We start from the raw sequence: 20,926 nt of genomic DNA, 5'->3' as shown, positions 1-20,926 counted from the left end.
TTCTCATCATCATTAACCACTCATGTTCTCCTACACTTGAGACCATTTACAATTATCCTCACACTTATCTAATTAATTCCTACTTTAACTACTCAAAACATTGATAATTACATACATAGGAATCCAACTTCCTTGAAAACACAAGACCCCCTATGTCTACTAAAATACAATGATAGTTTCGAGCTAATGCTCCTACATCACATAATTACACAGATAACATGAAGGCCAAAGGAGTGATCTTCAACTTTAAAGGTAAAGCATACATTTGGTGGGAAGATGTGAAGGGGGTCAATGACATGAGGACATATGACTTGAGTTGGCATAGTTCAAGAGGCTTTTTAGGAAGAAATAATTGTCAAAAAGGTGCTACGACAATAAGGCCAAATAATTTTATGAGCTAAAGATGAGATCAATAACAGATGAAGAGTACACAACTAAGTTTATGGAGTTATTGAGGTAAGTAACATATCTTATAGATGAGAAGGTTAAAGTTTAGTGATTTGTCAATGGATTTCCATTAACATTTAGAGATCGGATTGAGTATGATGAGCCTCGGTCACTTGAGGAAGTTATTCGGAAATTGAAACATTGCTATGAATAGTAAAAGTGTAAGAATGAATCTTAGCAAGTATTGAAAGGGAAAGACAAAGGTAAAGGTAAATGGCATCCGAAAAGAGCAAGGCCTCAGAATGTATATGAGAAATAAAATGTGGCACCATAAAAGAGGTTCAATGCAACTAGATAGGGACATGGATCATAGAAACAACATAGAGGTGAGGGTACTGATCGGTTGGAGTGTTGGACATGCGGTAAAAAGCACCTTAAGAGAGATTATCCACAGAATTAGGGTGGTAGGCCTCAGATATATAGTGTGTAGGAGGCACAGACCATTGGCAATGTTGGTCAGATCATTCCTCGTATTTATGTAGCATTGGATAACAAACAGGAAGACCATCAGGCATCTATCATTGAGATGGATGGTAAGCTTTTTTACCAAGTTATTTCTATTTTGATTGACCCTAGATCTAATTATAGCTATGTTAGTCCCGACTTGGTGGATAATTGTGGTTTGAGTAAGGAATTGCATGCAGAATCTTGGTTAGTGAAGTTGGCTACAGGTACAAAAAAGTGAGTCCATCATTGGATAAGAGCTAGTGCATTTGATTTGAATGGTATTCCTACCACAACACATTTGAATGTATTACTATTGAGATCATACAGTATGTTGCTGGGCATGCATTGGTTGTATCTTCATAGAACCAAGGTGGATTTTTATGACAAAGCCATTGAGTGTGTTGATGGCAATGGGGAGCAAGGAGTCTTGTAGGGAAGGAAGAAAGCCACATCACTTAGGATGGTGATATATATGCACAAAAAGCGTAGTTGCAAGAAAGGGTGTATGTTATTTAAAATGCATAATTCTAGTGACAAAGGTAAGGAAGTTGAGGATGCAAATGTTTTGAGTAGGTACCCAGTTCTATAGTAGTTCTAGGATGTATTTCGTCAGGACATTATATAGTTTCCACCTCACAGGCAAGTATAATTTTGTATTTAGTTAGTGTCAAGGGTAGCTCCAGCATCAAAAGCACCTTACAGGATGAGCACGCCTTAGTTGGTTGAGTTGAAGCTATAGTTGAAGGAAATGTTGGACAAGTGATACATTAGGATAAGTGTATCGCCATGGGGTACACAGGTATTGTTTATGAAGAAGAAGGATGATACTCTCAGATTATGAATTGATTACAGACAATTGAAAAAAAAGTGACCATCAAGAACATGTATCCATTGCTAAGGATTGATGACTTGTTTGATCAGTTGAAGGGAGAAACAGTGTTCTTGAAGATGGATATGAGATCTAGATATCACCAGGTACACATCAAAGAGGAGGACATTTACAAGGTAACTTTCTGGACTAGGTATGGGCATTATGAGTTTGTTGTAGTTCCATTTGGGTTGACTAATGCTCTAGCTACATTTATGTGCTTGATGAATAGTGTGTTGCATACATATTTGGATAAGTGTGTTATTATGTTCACTATTGAGATATTGGTATATTCTAAAATTTAGGAAGAGCATGCCGAGCATTTATCAACAATGATGCGATTGTTGAGAGAGTATTAGTTGTATGTTAAGCTCAACAAATTTAGTTTCTTTCAGACTAGGGTACATTACTTGGGACATGTTGTCTCCAATGATGGCATTGCATTAGATACATAAAAGATAAGGGAAATCATGGAGTGGGTAGCTCCAAAGAACACTCGTAGAAAATGATGAAATTAGTGACTAGGTGACCAAAAAAGTTAGTCACCGTAATTATTTCAAGTGAAATACTACTAAATTTGAGCAATTTTAAGTGACCGAACTAAAAATGACTAACTTAAATGACTAATTTAGTCTAGGGATAAAATATACGACTAGATAATAAGTGACCAAACTAAAAGTGACTAACTTGAACAACTAATTTAGTCTAGGAATAAAATATACGAATAGACAATAAGTAATAAAATTAATAATGATTAACTTAAATGACTATTATAGTCCTAGAATAAAAATATGACCAAATAGAAAGTATGAAAGGTATATGAATTACTCATTTATGTTAGTAATTTTTTATTATGTCACTCCAGAAATGGAAAATTGCAATTTTGATATTAAAGTGTTACATTTCACTACATGGGTCTCTGAATCCATCTGCATTGTTAAAATTTAGAGGCAAAGGGGTCTCTGAATCCATCTACAGTGTTAAAATTGTGAATCCACTTTTGTCTCTAAATTTTAGCATTGTAGATGGATACATAGACCCCCTTTTTTGAATCCATCTACAATGTTAAATTTAGAGACAAAGGGGTCTTTGAATCCATATGCAGTGTTAAAATGTAGAGACCCCTTTAAGAGTGTCTCTAAATCCATATACATTGTTAAGTACATAAAAATGACTCAAAATGACTAAAATTTTCTAGTCATAAAAAGATTTGACATAAAAATGACTCAAAATGCACATACATTATCTTGAATCCCTTCTAACAAAAAGTATTATCCATTGCATTGTGAATAAAAGGTGATATGAGATTACTTGTGCTATGAAATGTTTGATTTTAATAATTTACTTATAATAGTTCATGAATCTTAATGAAGATTTTCATAAATCTTTTGGAGTTTAGATGTTGTGCATTACCTTCATTTTGAACATATTCTAGAATATTGGCCTGGTTGAAATCCCCCTAAAATATAACATATGATAAAAAAAGAAATGCTAGCTGTAAAGAAACAAAATTGCATAAAAGTTTTTCTTTCTTCTAAGCTATTGTTTCCTATGCTACCACCTTACAACGTTTACTTTGAAACATGTGGTGTAGTTGCTAGTTTTATATGTTTGCTGAATAGAGTGTTTAGAGTTTATATCAACTAATTTGTTATTTCCTTCTTAGGTGATATTCTTATACACTCCAAGACAAAAGAAGAGGATGAGGGAAATTTGAGGATGGTGCTATAGGTGTTAAAGAGAAATAATTGTATGCCAAGTTGATCAAGTGCACTTTCTATCAATGGAAAATCCATGATTTAGTTCACAATGTCTTATAGGAGGACATGGCAATGGACTCAGGGAAGATGAAATCCATCAAAGGTTTCCCATCACTAAAAGGATATTTCAAAGGTGAAATTGTTTATGGGTTTACCTAGTTACCACATGTTATTTATTGAAGGTTTTTATAAGATTGTGTTGTAGCAGCTACAACCACCCTCCAAAATTTTGCCTTAGCTTCGTTTTGGAGCCTCCCTACCAACCTTTCACAGTAGCATATCTTGTCTTGTCAAGTACACAAGCCTCAGTGATTTTCTTACAGAATGACAACCTATCCATCAAAGCTTGTTGCATCCCCCTCACAGGTTGTTTCACCGGACTTGGTCTAGTTGCAGGTTGAACAGCTCCCTCAAGAAATTGTGCAATCCTGGAGGAAAACCAACCTTCCCTCCAGAAATTACACAATTCTGTCTTGCAGCCTACTGGGCTCTAGAATTTCTCAAATCTTCCTATCACTATTCACTGAGAAAATTGCACAAGTCCTCCCAACAGGGCTGCTATGTCCAGAAATTCCGCAATTCTGGGTGGCAGTCAACTGCTCTACCTAGAAATTGTGCAATCCCTCTAGGCATCCAGCCCAACTCCCTCCCAGAAACGTGCATTTTTTCTTCCTAGCTGAGTAGACTGTTGCATGTGCAGTTGAGTTGACCGGTTCCCTCTAGGAGCGAGAAAAACTGATTTGCATGCATGGGTTTCTCCTCCCACGGAAGCATGCAAAGGCATCCCTTAATTTAGGGATCTATTTTTAACAACTGGAGGTTACATGCAAGGATCATCTTAGAAACCTCTTGCCAAGTGTCGCTTTTCCTATATTTGTGGCATGCACGTCACAACCTCGATCTTATCAAAACTCATCAATTGGGTACTGCAGAGCTCATTCCTCACATCGACCTTGCAGCTCTAGCATCCCACATTGCATTTAGGTGTCGTCGGCACATGTAACTTAGCTGTCTTGGGGTAAGCTTGCAGCTCATGACTTGTGCTACGTTTCTGGCACTTTTTGTGTTTCACTTCATATGAATGTTGTTTGCTTGATTTCAGTTTGTGCTTGCTATCATTTTGATACATACTAGATTGTAATAGCAATGTTTCATTTTTTGTTAACATTTCATTGTTGTCACATGCATGAATTTTTTTTTGCACAAATGATCGTCGTTGCGGTGACTCACTTCACACACATCCATGCCTTCCCATTTTCTGAATCCTGCACTTGCTGTTTGCATGAATGATCATTCACTCCTGTTTACAATCATCTCATCATGCATTCAGACTTCTCATGTCTTCAGTCGACCGTCGGCCGGACTGGGCTGCCTTGGCCTAGACTGTGCCTTGCTCGGCTAGCACTGCGCATTTCCAGAAGCGAAGGCTCTGCCTTCCCTCCAAAAATTGTGCAAGTATAGCCAGACACTAACCTTCACGTGTGCATTGCGCAATTCTTGGAGGTAGTGTCTTGTTGGTCCCAAAAACTACGTAATGCAGTTTGCTGGTTGCATGTCACTACTAACTGAAATTGCGAATTGAGTAATTTCAGTCCTCAGCATGCCAGCCTGGACTATGCATTGCACAGCTACAGTGATCAGTCAGCCTCCTGACAGCCCAAAATATGCCTTGCGTAGTTTTGGAAGTTAGTTTCCTGACCTCTCGGCGGAAATTGCACGACCTTCATGATTAATGTCACAGGTATGTTGCAAGTCAGTTATCAAGTTCGTTTTGGTTTTCAATTGACAGATTTCTTACCATGAGTGTTGCCATGTCTCCAGGTATCATAGGTGCTCATCTACCTCTTAGCAGCACAGGTACAATGGTTTCCAACAGAGGAGAGTTGAAGACACTGTTCAGAGCACACTTGAGGACATAGTCGACCAAGTGTTTACGAACTTTCCTACCCACGAAGACATCAAGTTGTTCATAGACAAGGACATCAAGATATGGTGACAATAGTATCACAACAAGAAACACCATCAACAGCAGCTGAAGGCAGCATACCAGATGCTTACGAACGTAAGAGGAAGGTTGTTAACAACACAAAGGTAGAACAAAGTTGCAGGCTCAGGTAGATCCACTTGTGATAAAAGAAACTTTGGAGACTCGGGCTATGAGGTGATGGCATGACATCAAGATCGCGTGAAGGCAAAGGAATGAACTTAGAAGGAGTTGCATGTGCTAAAGTAGCAACTCAAGGAAGAACAGGAGCTACATAGACAAGAGAATGAGTTGCAGCAAGAACAGGTACAACAACGGGTGCAACATGCACTCACAAATGAAACTGCGCCTATACAAGTTATACATCCATCCCAGCAGCTAGCATGGAGTAGACATGGTGAGCTATATTGTTGATTGCATGCAAGGTAATTTAGCAGCATGCATGTCATTGTGTGCATGCACATGATCTAACCTATTTGGCACACTCACCGAGGAAAAGACAAGAACCAAGTCCGACTGGAGCTGAACATGTAGTTGACAGTTGATGCACATCATCACCAGCACACACTGGAAGATCAACATGGACACTATGCATTAGTGTGTCATCGGTACGACCACACCCAAGAAGACCATGCGCATGTTAGCAGACGAGTTGGATGGAGGAGCCACACCAACGCACCGAGATGCAATGGAGGCAAGAGTTTGCTTCAACAAGATGTTACCATCGAGCACATGCACACCATCACAGACGACCAAGCTTGGCATCAACTCACCACCTTCACTATCACAAGCATGTCAAAGAGTTGGTCTCATCATACAGACTAAGTGTCAGTGATGTTGTGCATGGGTTGCTCAAGCCGTTTTGTCTCACATGGGCACTTGTGCATTGTAATGTAATTTCTTGTCAAGTGGAAGTTCAAGTGTCGATAGTTGGATGTAATAGTCATAGAGTAGATGAAGAGTCATGAGGGTAGATGAACTGTCACAAAGGGGAATGTCAAGGGTCACCCCACCCTTTGCTATAAATAGAACCTCATAACTCATTGTAAAGGCTTTTTGTCAGCTAAGCTTCTGATAGGACTATCTTAGAGAGAGCTTCAACAGTATTGTAATGAGCCTTGGCTTCTCCGCTGCGCAGAGCTAGCATATCTCTTTGGAGGAGCAGGCAATTATGACTATAATGTTTTGCTGTAAGAACTAGTGGTTCGACATGGATGTATTGTATGAATGGAACATTAACAAGAGCCAGCGCGTTTCATGCATATGTTGTATTGTATTTCAGCTATTTGTTTACTCTAAATGATATATGTATCTTTTTGCTTACGCATGCATCTATATCTATTTCTGTGTATGTATGTATGAATCTTTCTGAAACGTGTTGTTGGTTTAACCATCACTTTGGATTGCCAGCTAACTTTCCTTCCATGTTGCGATGCATCTTTGCTTATGTGTTCCCTTCTTAACTCCATGCTATCACAGGTTTCTAATGGGTGCACTCATCTCAACCCTCGTGTGTTAGAACCTCTCATGCACCTTACTTGGCTTGCTACAACTTCCACATCCTTGCTACCAATAGAAACATCTTACTTGCCTTTGTGCGAAATTGCGGTCAAGGCATTACTGTATGACCCACTGCTAGGACTCCTACACCAAATGGTCTGAGGTCTAATTGGGACTTCTTACCAGGGAGATCCCCTTACATGTTGGCGGGTCCAACACCATCAACATTTTGGTGCTAGAAGGAGGGCTAGATGACAAGCTGAGCCCTCACATCTATTTTGAATCTCTACATATCTATCATGACTAACTACCGAGTTCCTCTTCTAGAGTGTATGTCTTATGGAAACAACTTCATTATCTCAGAAGAGCTCTCATATAACTTTTCACATAGAAGATATGATGGTGGAGGCTATGTAGCCTTGGTTAGGCACGTGGTCGGCGTTGTAGGCTCATGCGAAAGACATGGAATCTTTGAATAATACATGACCTGTGCGTTCTTCGTCTACACACTTCAAGGGCACCCAATGCACTGGTGTACCACACTGCCTATAAAAAAAATTCATTCTCTTGCTCTCCTGCTCGCAGAGATAGACCATGGTTTCAATCACTTTAACCATAAAGCACTCGATCAATAAATTCTAAAATTATGAAAAGCACCCGATGAATCCGATGATCATTTTTACACACGCTTTTGTAATCTTGCATACTGATTTCCCGAAGATGAAATTGATTGGGAATTTCATTATGGAAGATTGAGTATCTTCTTCACATATCCAAACCCCGCTAAGCACACATTGATGATGGAGCTACGCAATCGCAGGTAGGCACAGTTGCTATCACAAGTGACTGTCCGTCTTCACCTCATGAAACAACTCCACTACCGCAGAGTGATGTGGGAGATCATGCACACACATCTGTAACTATCACATCCTCCCACCGCACCTACTCTTGATATCTATGCAAATTTAGCTTGCAAGCTTATTGGTTGTCATGTGGATTCGTTCCCTCAACCTCTTTCCTCACATTCTGTTGTTCCTCCAGATTGTACTATCTTGTGTTATTCCATTCCAGACTCTTCACCTATTGTGAATGAGGATCAAGTTGTTAATGGAATTGGTGTTATGCAGCTAGCCTATGCCATTGTTCATGATGAGTGTGTGCAGGAATCTAAAGAAGAACCCTTAGTGAAGGACGACTCCCTTCCAGTCACACCTCATCCGCTTTATCCTGACATCCCTTGTGATTTTGTAACTATTGATTTCCCATGTGAAAACCCATTTCCACATGTTCTACTTCCGATCATTCACGGGACATGTCGTGTCAAACCCCTACACCTGCGGTAGTCTTTCAATCGCTTATAGCGAGGTGCGACACTACCAATTGTTTTCTTTTCACCAATACTTATGATTGTAGACTACGCCTAACATTCCATACTTAGTTTTATTTTTGTTACCAGGTATTATTATGTTTCCTTAATACAAGTGAAAGCCCATAACATTCACATAAGCAGCATTATACAAGAGAAAGTCACAACAGTATAAAGGGAGGGGCAACTCCCTGCAATATGAGTCTTCCCGAATCAATATATTATACAGTCTTCACTTTTACAAAGTACAAGTTAAATCTTGGGAAACCCCAAATTTACACTTAGCCAAATTTCACAACTTCGGCAAACTCGGTTGCCCAGCTCGTCGGTGCCTCCGCATGGTTGCCGCATGACTCACCAACTTTTTGTTCACCTCGTCACACGATCGTGTTGGTTGCCCAACTTGGGTGCGCCTCGTCATAACCAAGTCGCCACACACGGGCGCCTCCACACGAGTCACACCTCCGTTCACAATCTCAAAACTTCACTATTTCCACCGTTTCGTCGTGCACGGTGTGCCCTCACTCGATCGCCCATCTGCACGATTCTTCGTTTTGGCGTGCACGACGCGCCCTCACCCGGCCGCCCGTCTGCACGTCCACCCATTCACCCAACTCGTCCACCCAAACTCGTTCACCCGAGTCGCTACACAACTTCACCCGGTTCGCCACACGACTTCACCCGATTCGCCCGAACAACCTCACCTGGGTCACCACACGACTTCACCTGGGTTTCCCGAACGACCTCACTTGACTCGCCCGAACGACTTCACCTGGGTCACCCGACGACCTCACCCGGCTCGCCCGAACGACCTCACCTGGTTCACCTGAACGACCTCGCCCGAGTTTCCTACCCGATGACCTCGCCCGATTTCTGCCTGAATGACCTCGCCCGAGTTCTGCTTGAACGACCTCGCCTAAGTTCTGCCCGACGACCTCGCCCGATTTTTCTGAACGACTTTCCTGAACGACTTCCTGAATGACTTTTCTGAATGACTTTTCTGAACGACTTTCTTGAACGACTTTCTTGAACGAGTTTTACACTCGAGTTCCGCCCATCGTGCGGGCTCATCCACGCACTGCAGAACTCCTTGTTCAAACTCGTGTTGATCAAATGATGGTCGTTTGCCTCCAAATGCCCTCCAATATATACGGGCGAGTGGCGGGTTGTGTCACCTAGCCGACCCACACCAAACGCCCAGCCGACTCATTCATAATGCAAACTCTCACCCATGAGGTAGGTCGGCCCACCCAACTCATGGGACCGCCCCCTCATCGCTCGCCCAATGCCTTATAAAATCGTCCAAGGTTCGTTTAGTTTCATATTTCACACGTCCTTCACACGGTGGAGTTTCCCTGCCCGTCGCATGGACCGCAGGTCCTAACATCCTCCCCCACTGGAAGTCATTGTCGTCCTCGACAATATCTCATCCCGGCAACCATCTATCACCAAGATCACCATACCAAGGTATACACCTCATCAGTATGTCATACATCGGAAATCATCTTAATCCATGACCATCGACCATCTCGTCGCAATCTCCACATGCTGCTCCCCATTGTGGAAGGTTGATCCCTCCATCTCAAGCTACATGCTTCCTACAACATATCATGTCGACCTCATCATGTGTCATCATCATGTGAACTGTTGCTATGATACTCCAACAAATGCTAACACATCTCTGTACACTATCAACCCCGATGTCTGAACTAGTCGGGTGGTCAGTCCAACTGTCACGCTCAAACCATGAGAATGCACATCCTCATGCCACCATCACTCGTTTCTCAGAACATCCCGTCACATCCTCAACTCGATCAAGAATCCATCTCCATACAAATGTAAGCCATGCTCAGGTCCATGAAGTAGTCTCCATCTCATCTGCAACATGTTGTCCATGATGTTTTCTATCCAACATCATCATCCATCTGTAAAACATCCATCTCCTCAAAGTGAAGAGATCATCTCATCAAACGATGTGCCACATCCAAGTCCATGAAGCAACCTCCATCATATCTGCAATGTGCCATCCCTCAAGCCTGCCATAGAAACAAGTATACACCTGTCTCATCTATCCATGTGCTGCCCATGATCATAGATCAATCAGCTCCCATGTGTCAAAAGTGGTTGAGTCTTGGCTCAACCCATGCCTAAGTGTTGCCACCAAGGCATCATCATCGTTGTAACTCCATCACTCCAAAGTGTCTCATATCGATCCTCCACATCAAGTCACTCTTCCAATCCATTCCCATACATGTACTTGAAAGTATGCACCCCATCCTGCATCAAAGTCTCTGAACTTAGCTCCTCAATGCATCAGATCCTCCAAGTCCACCATATATGAAGCCCCTAAAAGTCACAACCTCATGTCATCATGAGTTGCACGAGTCATCTCCAACTAACATCTCAGCAAGCATGCAAGTCTCGGCCCAAAGGTCTCTGCAAGATGCCTCAACTCTCCATGTAGTAGGAATGCTCCATAGTCCGCTCACGACTCCATCCAAGTCCATGGCCTTGTTGTACAAGAGTGCACAACCTCTCCATCGGCTCATAAACAAAACATCTCCATGTCACATCAACAAATCCACCTACACAACATCCCTGCCTTGGCAGTCCTCATTGGATGCCCATAACTGACAACTCTACAAGTGCTCTTGCATAATGTCCCTGCATAAGACTGCCATGCTCCATGTCTCCAACCTGATGTCCGTGACTAAGTTGTCCATGTAGTCCAACCAAGTAGACTCATCACAACAATCGGTCATCCTCATCCAAGTCTGCAATCTTCAGTCTAGTGAACTTGGTCACCCAACCATGTCATCATCATCACTAGTCCCTTTCATCATAGCTCTCCCACTAAAGGTTCCACCAAGACTTGCTCTTAGTTTCGGCCATGAGAAGTCCACCCAAGTATCAACATATCCCAAGTGTGTGCCCTCTAATCTATCCATGAGCCATGCTGGGCACTTAGCCAATTCTCCATGTGGCTAAAGCATGACCCATTCATCCCCAATGATCATCATGTTCCTCCCTTGTCATGGGCCTTTTCACCTTCTATCATAAGGTCACAAACAACCCCAACAAGTCCTGCAACAGTCAACAATCCTTGCTTCTCCATACAAGGTCTCATCATAGTCATCCATGGTAAGATCCTCCCTAGCATTGGCAAATTGATTTTGCCCTTCCCTACATACGGTCCATCTACCAAATGCTCAAGTGAAACACAAGTATCAATACTTACTTCTTCATCACCATGAGGCTCCTTCATGTGAGTATCCTCATCCATCCATGTCTGCAAACTGCACGATCCTGGTCCAACTTGATCAATCTCAAGTTCATCCTCCATTGTTGTCACATCTGCAACATCCTTGGTCATCACAGCTTCCTCTTCCTTGTTAGCACAATCCGCAACTTCATCCTGCTCCATTGTCCAACCAACTTGAAGAAGTTCGTCTTCAACATTCTTTTCCAAGACTTCAAGTTTATCTCGAATTTGGGGGTTCTCTTCTTTCATACGCTTCAACCTGTATAAGGTAAGCAAGAGCTTCCCTTCGCATTCTTCCAAACCTACCATGCCTTGTCGTTTAGCTTGGCCCAAGCACTAAGCTTCACCTCTGCTAAACCTGTTTCACCATTCACCTGAATCACCCTGATATTCCACCTGTCACCTGCAAAACTTGAACTTCTTGCCAAGTCTTCGGTCTTCATAGAATCAACTCCTTGATTCAGTTCACCAGCTTTGATACCACTTGTGACGTCCCTACACCTGCGGTAGTCTTTCGACCGCTTATAGCGAGGTGCGGCACTACCAATCATTTTCTTTTCACCAATACTTACGATTGTAGACTACGCATAACATTCCATACTTAGTTTTATTTTCTTTACCAGATATTATTATGTTTCCTTTATACAAGTGAAAGCCCATAACATTCACATAAGCAGCATTATACAAGAGAAATGCACAACAGTATAAAGGGAGGGGCAACTCCCTGCAATATGAGTCTGCCCGAATCAATATATTATACAGTCTTCACTTTTACAAAGTACAAGTTAAATCTTGGGAAACCCCAAATTTACAATTAGCCAATTTTCACAACTTTGGCAAACTCGGTTGCCCAGCTCGTCGGCACCTCCGCACGGTTGCCGCACGACTCACCAACCCTTCGTTCACCTTGTCGCATGATTGTGTTGTTTGCCCAACTTGGGCGCGCCTCGTCGTAACCAAGTCGCCACACATGGGCGCCTCTGCACGAGTCACACCTCTGTTCACAATCTCAACACTTCACTGTTTCCACCGTTTTGTCGTGCACGGCGTGCCCTCACTCGGTCACTCGTCCGCATGATTCTTCGTTTCAGCGTGCACGGCGCGCCCTCGCCCGGCCTCCCGTCTGCACGTCCACCAGTTCACCCGTTCACCGAACTCATCCACCCGAACTCGTTCACCCGAGTCGCCACACAACTTCACCCGGGTCGCCACACGACTTCACCCGATTCGCCTGAACGACCTCACCCAGGTCGCCACACGACTTCACCTGGGTCACCCAAATGACCTCACTCAGCTTGCCCGAACGACTTCACCTGGCTCGCCCAAAGACCTCACCCGGCTCGCCCAAACAACCTCAGCCGATTCGCCCGAACGACCTTGCCCGAGTTTCGTGCTCGACGACCTCGCCCGAGTTCTGCCTGAACGACCTCGCCCAAGTTCTGCCTGAACAACCTCGCCCGAGTTCTGCCCGACGACCTCGCCCGAGTTTTCTGAACGACTTTCCTGAACGACTTCCTGAACGACTTTTCTGAACGACTTTCTTGAACGACTTTCTTGAACGAGTTTTACACCCGAGTTCCGCCCATTGTGCGGGCTCATCCACGCATTGCAGAACTCCTTGTTCGAACTCGTGTTGATCGAATGATGGTCGTTTGCCTCCAAACGCCCTCCAATATATACAGGCGGGTGGCGGGTTGTGTCACCCGGCCGACCCACACCAAACGCCCAGCCGACTCGTTCATAATGCGAACTCTCGCCCATGAGGTAGGTCGGCTCGCCCAACTCGTGGGACCGCCCCCTCATCGCTCGCCCAACACCTTATAAACTCGTTCAAGGTTCGTTTCTTTTCATATTTCGCACGTCCTTCGCACGGTGGAGTCGCCCTACCCATCGCACGGACCACAGGTCCTAACACGTCGGATGTCAGTCTGTCATTACAGTGCCGAGAGAACACATTTTCCTCCGAAAATCTGTCCAATCTGTCATCTGTCATTTCAGAAAACAGAGAGGGTGAACATATTTGCTTCCCATATACCCCTCTACCCAATTCATCAAATCATGAATGTGATTCATAAAATCTATATATGTATGTGATTTTTTAAAATGGTATATTGTAATATTTAATTATTTAAAAAATATATATTTTGATTGGTATGTTTATTTGAGGATTTTAATTTATTTTTAAGTTAGCCATGTTTTTATAATTAATTTATTTTAAATAAATTAATTAATTAAGGAAAATTTCATATCAATATGTGTCATATTGATAAGCCAAGGTATTGGCTTATGTATTGTAAAAACAATTATTTACAAGGAGTGAATTTCTATAGTAAAGTGAAAGTCAATTTATATTATTAAGAAGATTTTTTTCATATTTCCTAATATATATGTTTGAGTCATATATTAATTCTTTTTATTTAAAATAATAATAATAATTTACAAGAAAGTTATAATTTAGTTAATTTTTATGTTTTTTTTTTAATCAAATTAATAGAGATGCACATAAGATGAATGTTTTAATGCTAATCATAAATTGATACTTATAAACATTTACTAATCATTTAATTTATATCATTATAATAACATAAATTATATTAATAAACATATTAAACAATAATAAAACATTAAAAAAATTAAAATATTATAATATAAAAAAAATTATTTTTATAACATTACAAAAATTGAAAACATTAAATATTTTATCTTAATATATTTTAAATATATCCCTATTTTAAAATATTTATTATAATATCAACCTCTTAACCGATAAAGATAACCAATAAAGATATAATAGTTAGAAACCTTTTTAAAAAAATCGCTTTTGTTTTCCCAGAGACTCACTTATTCTGTATTCAATGTAATTTTCCATCGAGATTAAGAGCAAACATGATCGTACACATTTTATAACTAATATTTAGTAAATAAAATATGATTTTTTTAAATGTGAAAAATAAAAACCATGCCTCACCATTTTATATTTTTACAATAACATTGATATCAACTATATTTCCATAAAACACTTATTCACGCACGATAAGGCGGTGCTTTGAATCAAAATATCTTCCTCAATAACCACCTTTTCGCTGAGCCCATTCTATGATAATGATACCATAATGCCAGAGACATTGTCGGATTTTCACCTCGGCTCCAGAGGGCCGGATGTAGGGTCGGCAGCTACAGAGTGAACTTTACTACGTTCCAATTTGTGAGGGCCGCCGGCGTTATCCAGATCTACGAAAGCAGGCTGTGTGGGCGAAGGAAGATGTTCGGTCTCACTTGTCAGCATCGCCACCACCCGGAACATCGAAGGCCGCAACGCAGCAGCTGCTTGCGTGCACAGAAGGCCAATTTTAATCACTCTAATCCCTTCCTCCGAGGAATAACTGCCCTCCAATGTGGGATCCACAATTTCTAAAGCTCTATCTGTTGCATATAGTCTCCATGTCTGCTTCGTCAATATCAACAAAAACATAAAAACTTTAGTGAGCAAGGGATGCCATGCTATAAAGAATTGAGAATTGAAACTCGAAAGATGACATCGACATAAACCATACTCCTTCGATGAGAAACTCCATGTCTTCAGACGAACTACGATTCTTTCTTCCGCTGATAATCTCAAGTAGAAGCACTCCAAAGCTGAATACATCGGCTTTCTCTGTCAGCTGTCCGCGTAACGCGTATTCAGGGGCCATGTAACCTCTGCACAGTGTCGTACGCAATCAAATTTCCATAACTGACTCACTTCAAAATAATATGATCTATATTGAGATAGGATTAGATTATTGAGGCAATGTCTGAATCATGTTTTTATGGTGGAAATGGATTCAGCACCATCAAAAACATCTAAGGCACTTAAAATCTTAAAGTTTAACAACTCTAACTTGGATTTACAAAAATCTCTGCCATATTTTCTCAAAATATAGCAGGAATTTCCATAACTTTCAGGGAAAAAAACAATCTGATTAGACTACCACTATTTAGATATGACAGTTTTGTTTCATGTACTGTAATTAATTAATGGCTTTGTCTCCCTGGCCCACACACTTACCTGGAAAGGTTTTTTGGTTTCAATCTACAGAATTTTTTCTTCAAAAAAACTGATTATAGGAGAGTCTGAATTGCTTTTTATAGTGGAAATGGATTCAAGAAAATCAGAGATCTCTGGGCATCCAAAATTTTGAAAGTTAAAGGTAAGATTTCCCAAAATTTCTGCTAGGATTCCAAGAAAATCATCCCAAAATTTCCACTATTTTATCTGAGCTAACTAATGTCCAAAATAAACTCCTCTTTTATTAAAACAATTAATTGAAAACTAAGAAAATTTTATTGACCAAATAAATTAATTTTCCATACTTTTTCCAAAAAAAAATTATTCAATTTCATTTTTTTTCCATCTCACTAAATCTCATTGAAATTTTACATATTAAATCTCATTGAAATTTTATATATTAAATCTCATTAAAAAGGGCAAAATTTATATGAGTTTCCATTCTTCAATTTTCCTATTCTTACAATGTTCCTGCAACTCGAGTGCTGACGTGGCTCTGATCTTCTGCAAAGAATCTGGCTAACCCAAAGTCTGCTATTTTGGGTTTATGTTTATCATCTAGTAAAATATTGCTGGCTTTAATGTCTCTGTGGATGACCCGAATCTGAGATTCCTCATGAAGATAGGCCAGACCACGTGCAGTGCCAACTATGATTTCGTATCTCTCTTTCCAGTCAAGCAAATGGCGTTTTGTTGCATCTGCAACGCACCAGACATCATAAATATATTACCTGAAGATAAATATAAAATAAAGGAATCCAAAAACCATGCAGGAGTTAAGAACGAGTAGATACCGAATAGAAACTTGTCAAGGCTACTGTTCTCGAGGTATTCGTACACTAGTAGCCTTTCTGAGCCTTCAACTGCGCAACCAAGCAATTTCACTAGATTCCTGTGTTGAACACGACTGATCAGATTCGCTTCATTCAGAAATTCAGCATCTGCATGTCTTGTACCCATATAGAGCCGTTTAACTGCAACCGCCCTGCCATCTGGGAGAACCCCCTGCAGATCGACAAACGTCAAAATCTATTTTTTATTTCTTGAATTTTACTAGGTGCTGCTATTTCCGAATATCTAATTTATTTAATTGAAAGAGATATTAAGCTCTCACCTTATAGACGGATCCAAAACCTCCGTCTCCAAGTTTGTTCTCTAGATTGAAATTGGAGGTAGCCTCTCTCAGAATGTCGTACTTGAAAATGAGCTCTGGATTGGCTATCCTCGGCCCTAGGATAGAATTCTCTTCCCCACCTGCGAAAACAATTACAAGGTGTTTATTTATGTTGCACACAACGTAATCAGAAGCGTCTTGGATCCTTAACAATGAATAAGTTAGCTGCAATTTCAGGACCTCGGGTTCGATAAATCTCCTCCGGACGTTTCAGAAGAGAGCAAATATTCCACTTCCAAAGAATTATGACAGCAATTAATATAATCGTAGCGGCTACTACACCCAGACTTATACCGAAGACGCTAGGTTTCTTCCCTGCTGCATATTTACACAAAAGTGTCAGTAACCAGTAATCTATGTTTTAGTTAAGCAGAAACAAATGAAATCCTACAAAACCCGTGTATTCCTCCACAAAACAAAATTACCAGAGGACGCGGGAGGACTTTCCCCTGTTGGCAGCGATGGTGGCGGCGATAGAACGGTAGCGTTGAAAAATTCATAGACCTCGTAACGCAAGTAGCAGTTGTGAGAACCGAATTGTGCCCCAAGCGCTCCACTTTGGCAAGCAAATATATTTTCTACGGCAAAAGTCAGGCACGATCCGCAGCCTGTGCTGGACAGATCTCTCCAACACTGTGCTAAGCTGTATATAGTCTGCGATATATTACCAGGCGCAGCGACTGAATCTGCAGCGAAAAGTTTGGGGCTCTGTTGAGCATTAGCGGTACTATTTGAGAGCAAGGCTCTCACAGCAGTTGTGAACTGCTGTGGCTGACTGCTGTTCCCAATGTTACAGAGAATAAAAATTGGTGTCTCCTTCGTGCTCTCATTATCGTTGTAAAAATTATGATCATCGTAACGCAAGAAGCAGCCGTCTAGTTGAATCAATCCAGAAGTGTTTTGACAAACCTGAACAAGATTTGCTTTAGCCATGGATGCGCACTGTCTGCAATCGGAAGAATCCAAATCTCCCCTGCACTGGACAAGCCCGTAAACAGTACTATTGCTGTTTGCCCCCTGAGCAACAATACTAGAGGTATTGAATCCGGTGGCATAAACATTGTTCACCAGTAAATTTAAAACCTTGTTTAGATTAACCTGAAACGCGCTCCCGTTTTTATATGTATAATTGCCGCTCTCCCCACAATTGTTCCAAACGGTAGAAGTCTCTGGGTCAGCTGCTGCGAAGCGTATACTTGTACAGAGACCGAGGATAATTAAAATGCTTCCCGTTAAGTGTTTCATTGCCATCGCCAAACCCAGGTTCTTCGTGCCCTGCCTCGGTCTGAGCTGACAGAATGACATAGTTGGAGGTGCTCCTGTAATCAGATGCCTTTGTAAAGTTCAAAGTGTACATTTATCAATTCTGGACACAGCCGTCTCAAAGGGGTTTTCTACGTGCAGAATACGGCAAGGTGTAGGATATTCTAATTTACATAGGAAATGTAGTACAATCAGATTGTGGTTCAGATTAGTAAATTTCATTTTCATTTGGTTATATTTCAACCACATAAGCGACTAACTTTTTTTTTTTTGTCTTTCAGAGAAAACAAAAACGATTCCTTTCATTTCTTTCCAAGCATATCCACGACTAATTTGTGAAGTGATTACACAATTTTCTGTCTCCATTGAGCAGAGAGGGACTCACTGCGACCCGCTACCGACTCTTGACGTGGTGGTCGCCTTGCTACATGTTGCAATAAAGTATTCCCAATTCATTAATTTATTGGTTACAGTAAATGTATTCCCAATTCATTGATTTACTGCTTTTCTTTTCGGGATGCGCTTATTGTGCCTTTATTCTTGTACCTGATTAGTTTCGAGACCGATCTCCGGGTTCGCTATTTGAGAACCTCACTTCCGTGGTGTCTTAATATGTGCGTGGTTTAAAAATATTTACATATTAATTTGGAAAATAATCAAAGTGTGGGTAAGGGTATAATAAAATTTGGTAGAATTTTTTTTGAAATTTTGAGTTATAATTGAAAAAAATATATATGATTCAAACATTTTAACCATCTAATTTTTCAATTACCAAATTCCTGAAAAAAATAATGTGATCAATAGTAATTACTAATTTTAAATTTGTAGAATAAGTAGACACCGTTCTTAACCTGAGCTTTGAGATGTTTGAGAGTTGTACTCGATAATTAGTTAAACGGAATAATGAACATGGATTTAGATGTTCTTTTCTCATTGGTGAAATTTCTAACACAATGACGACATCCATAGAGCTTAAAATAATAATTGTTAGAGTCGGGATTCTTATTGTCACAGTGAGATGGATAGAGAATGAGAAATTTAATGTTCAGTTTATGTTAAAAAATGTTTTAGTTTAATAAATTAATGTTAGAGGAGCAAAATCTTAATGAATTAATTGAATTTTCTGACTCTACATCCATAAAGGCTTAAAATAATAATTGTTCAAGTGGGGATTGTTATTGTCGCAGTAAGATGGATAGATGGATAGAGAATGAGAAATTTAATGTCATAACTTTAGTTTATGTTAAAAAATGTTTTAATTTAATAAATTAATGTTAAAGGAGAAAAATCTTAATGAATTAATTGAATCTTTCCCACTCATTTCAGTTGAATGTTTCACATTCGTAACTTATAAAAAAAAAATTGAACCATGTTGATCTTTACAAAATCATTTGTGAATAAGCTGCCACATTAATACAATGACTTAGGTGGATAGTGTGGCTTATTATTTTAAGGTTTTAATGAATTTTTAAAGTAATTCATTACTATATGTGTGAGTAATGTTTAAGGAAGAAAATTGTGTAATTAAATAATATTGTAAAAATAATGGGATGAATTATGTGGTTTTATTATATGTTTTTAATTAAGAAGAAAACATGTCGAAGAAAATTATGGAATTGAAACATTTTTATAAGAAGATATTTGAAATTATAATTTCAAATTAGGTAAGTTTTGTGAGAGAACCTCAAAGTTGTGTGGAAAACCAAGAAGTAGGAAAAAGAGTCTAGTTGATGACATGATTTTTTGGAAATGCCATGAAAATGCATAAGTGACAAGAATCTCAAGGACATATTCAAACTTGGTTGTTTGATTTCAAAGTCTCCACTCACATGACATTTTCATAGAGGTTGGTGGAATATGAACAATGTGATAGTGAAAAATGAATATTTTCTTTAGTGACAAATTGAGATATGAAATCCTTAGATGCCAATGCATATAGGTGAGACTCAAAGATGTAACGATCAAGATAATTCTTGTTGTGAAGCATGTGTTAAGTTTGGCATGAAATTTTCTCTTCACAAGATGAATTTTAGATGTGAGAATGGAGGTGATATTCATTAAGGATGCATACATATTGGCTGACAAAGCATTGATATTAACTCAACTTGTGAGGTTTGGTACCCTTAGAAAACATGATGTAGTTACATGTTGTAGATAGTGGATCAACATCAAAGAGTATCAATGGTGTAAGAAAGGAGGATTAATGGTGCGATCTATGGATCACAAGCTACTCATGACCTTCTTCAATATAGAAATTAAAGTTGAAAAGGAAACCGTATTTTTCATCGGTATCCTTAGAGGTTAAGTGGTAGTTAGCTTGGTCCATTTACATGTATGTAGGCCACTTAGTGGAGACTGTCCATTAGTGGGAAAGGAAAGACAGTTGTTCAAATACAAATATGAAAATTTTCCAGAAGTGAAGTACTACACCTAAACATTATAATTTTGTTACCGGAGAATGAAGTGGAACCATTAAAGAGAAATTTAATAGAGTGAGGAAAAATATAAGCTTTAGAAAAAGGATTGTGCACAACAAAGGTAGAGATTGTTGGTGAGTGACACGTTGCTGTCCTAGTGATGCTACTCCATTTAACATTTAAAGTGGTAGTTAATCAATAAAGTTTCCCATGGCGATGAGTGTAATTTTGAGATTATTAGTGATTGACCCATTGTTGTCCTAGTGATGCTACTCCATTAACATATAAATTAAGTGGTAATTAATCAATAGTTGTTTCGCATTGAGAAGAGTGTAATTTTGAGGTACATGTGTTTATGCTTGAAGAGAATGTTGGTTTTCCAAATATCCA

General features: G+C 40.0%; 1 protein-coding gene across 1 annotated transcript; it reads right to left on the bottom strand.

Moving 5' to 3' along the window:
* Positions 1-14,700: 14,700 nt before the first annotated feature.
* LOC149237200 (cysteine-rich receptor-like protein kinase 2) lies at positions 14,701-18,161 on the bottom strand. Its single transcript, XM_089369198.1, has 7 exons — positions 17,282-18,161; positions 17,037-17,174; positions 16,797-16,936; positions 16,477-16,687; positions 16,147-16,381; positions 15,189-15,333; positions 14,701-15,079 (listed from the first exon to the last, which is right to left on the bottom strand). The coding sequence occupies exons 1-7, from the start codon at positions 18,159-18,161 to the stop codon at positions 14,771-14,773; spliced, it is 2,058 nt and encodes a 685-aa protein (XP_089225324.1). The 3' UTR covers positions 14,701-14,770.
* Positions 18,162-20,926: the final 2,765 nt, after the last annotated feature.

Source organism: Pinus tabuliformis, chromosome 8 (assembly GCF_031772625.1).
Source record: "Pinus tabuliformis cultivar Carrire ecotype Pingquan chromosome 8, CPIR1, whole genome shotgun sequence".
NCBI lineage: Eukaryota > Viridiplantae > Streptophyta > Pinopsida > Pinales > Pinaceae > Pinus > Pinus tabuliformis.
This window is presented reverse-complemented; position numbering and strand designations above follow the sequence as displayed.

Coding starts and splice junctions, on each gene's coding strand:
- LOC149237200 (XM_089369198.1), bottom strand. CDS start 18,161: ATGTCATTCTGTCAGCTCAGACCGAGGCAGGGCACGAAGAACCTGGGT. Junction 16,382..16,476: donor CCTTGACAAGTTTCTATTCG/GTATCTACTCGT, acceptor GGTGCGTTGCAG/ATGCAACAAAACGCCATTTG. Junction 15,334..16,146: donor ACTCGAGTTGCAGGAACATT/GTAAGAATAGGA, acceptor GACACTGTGCAG/AGGTTACATGGCCCCTGAAT.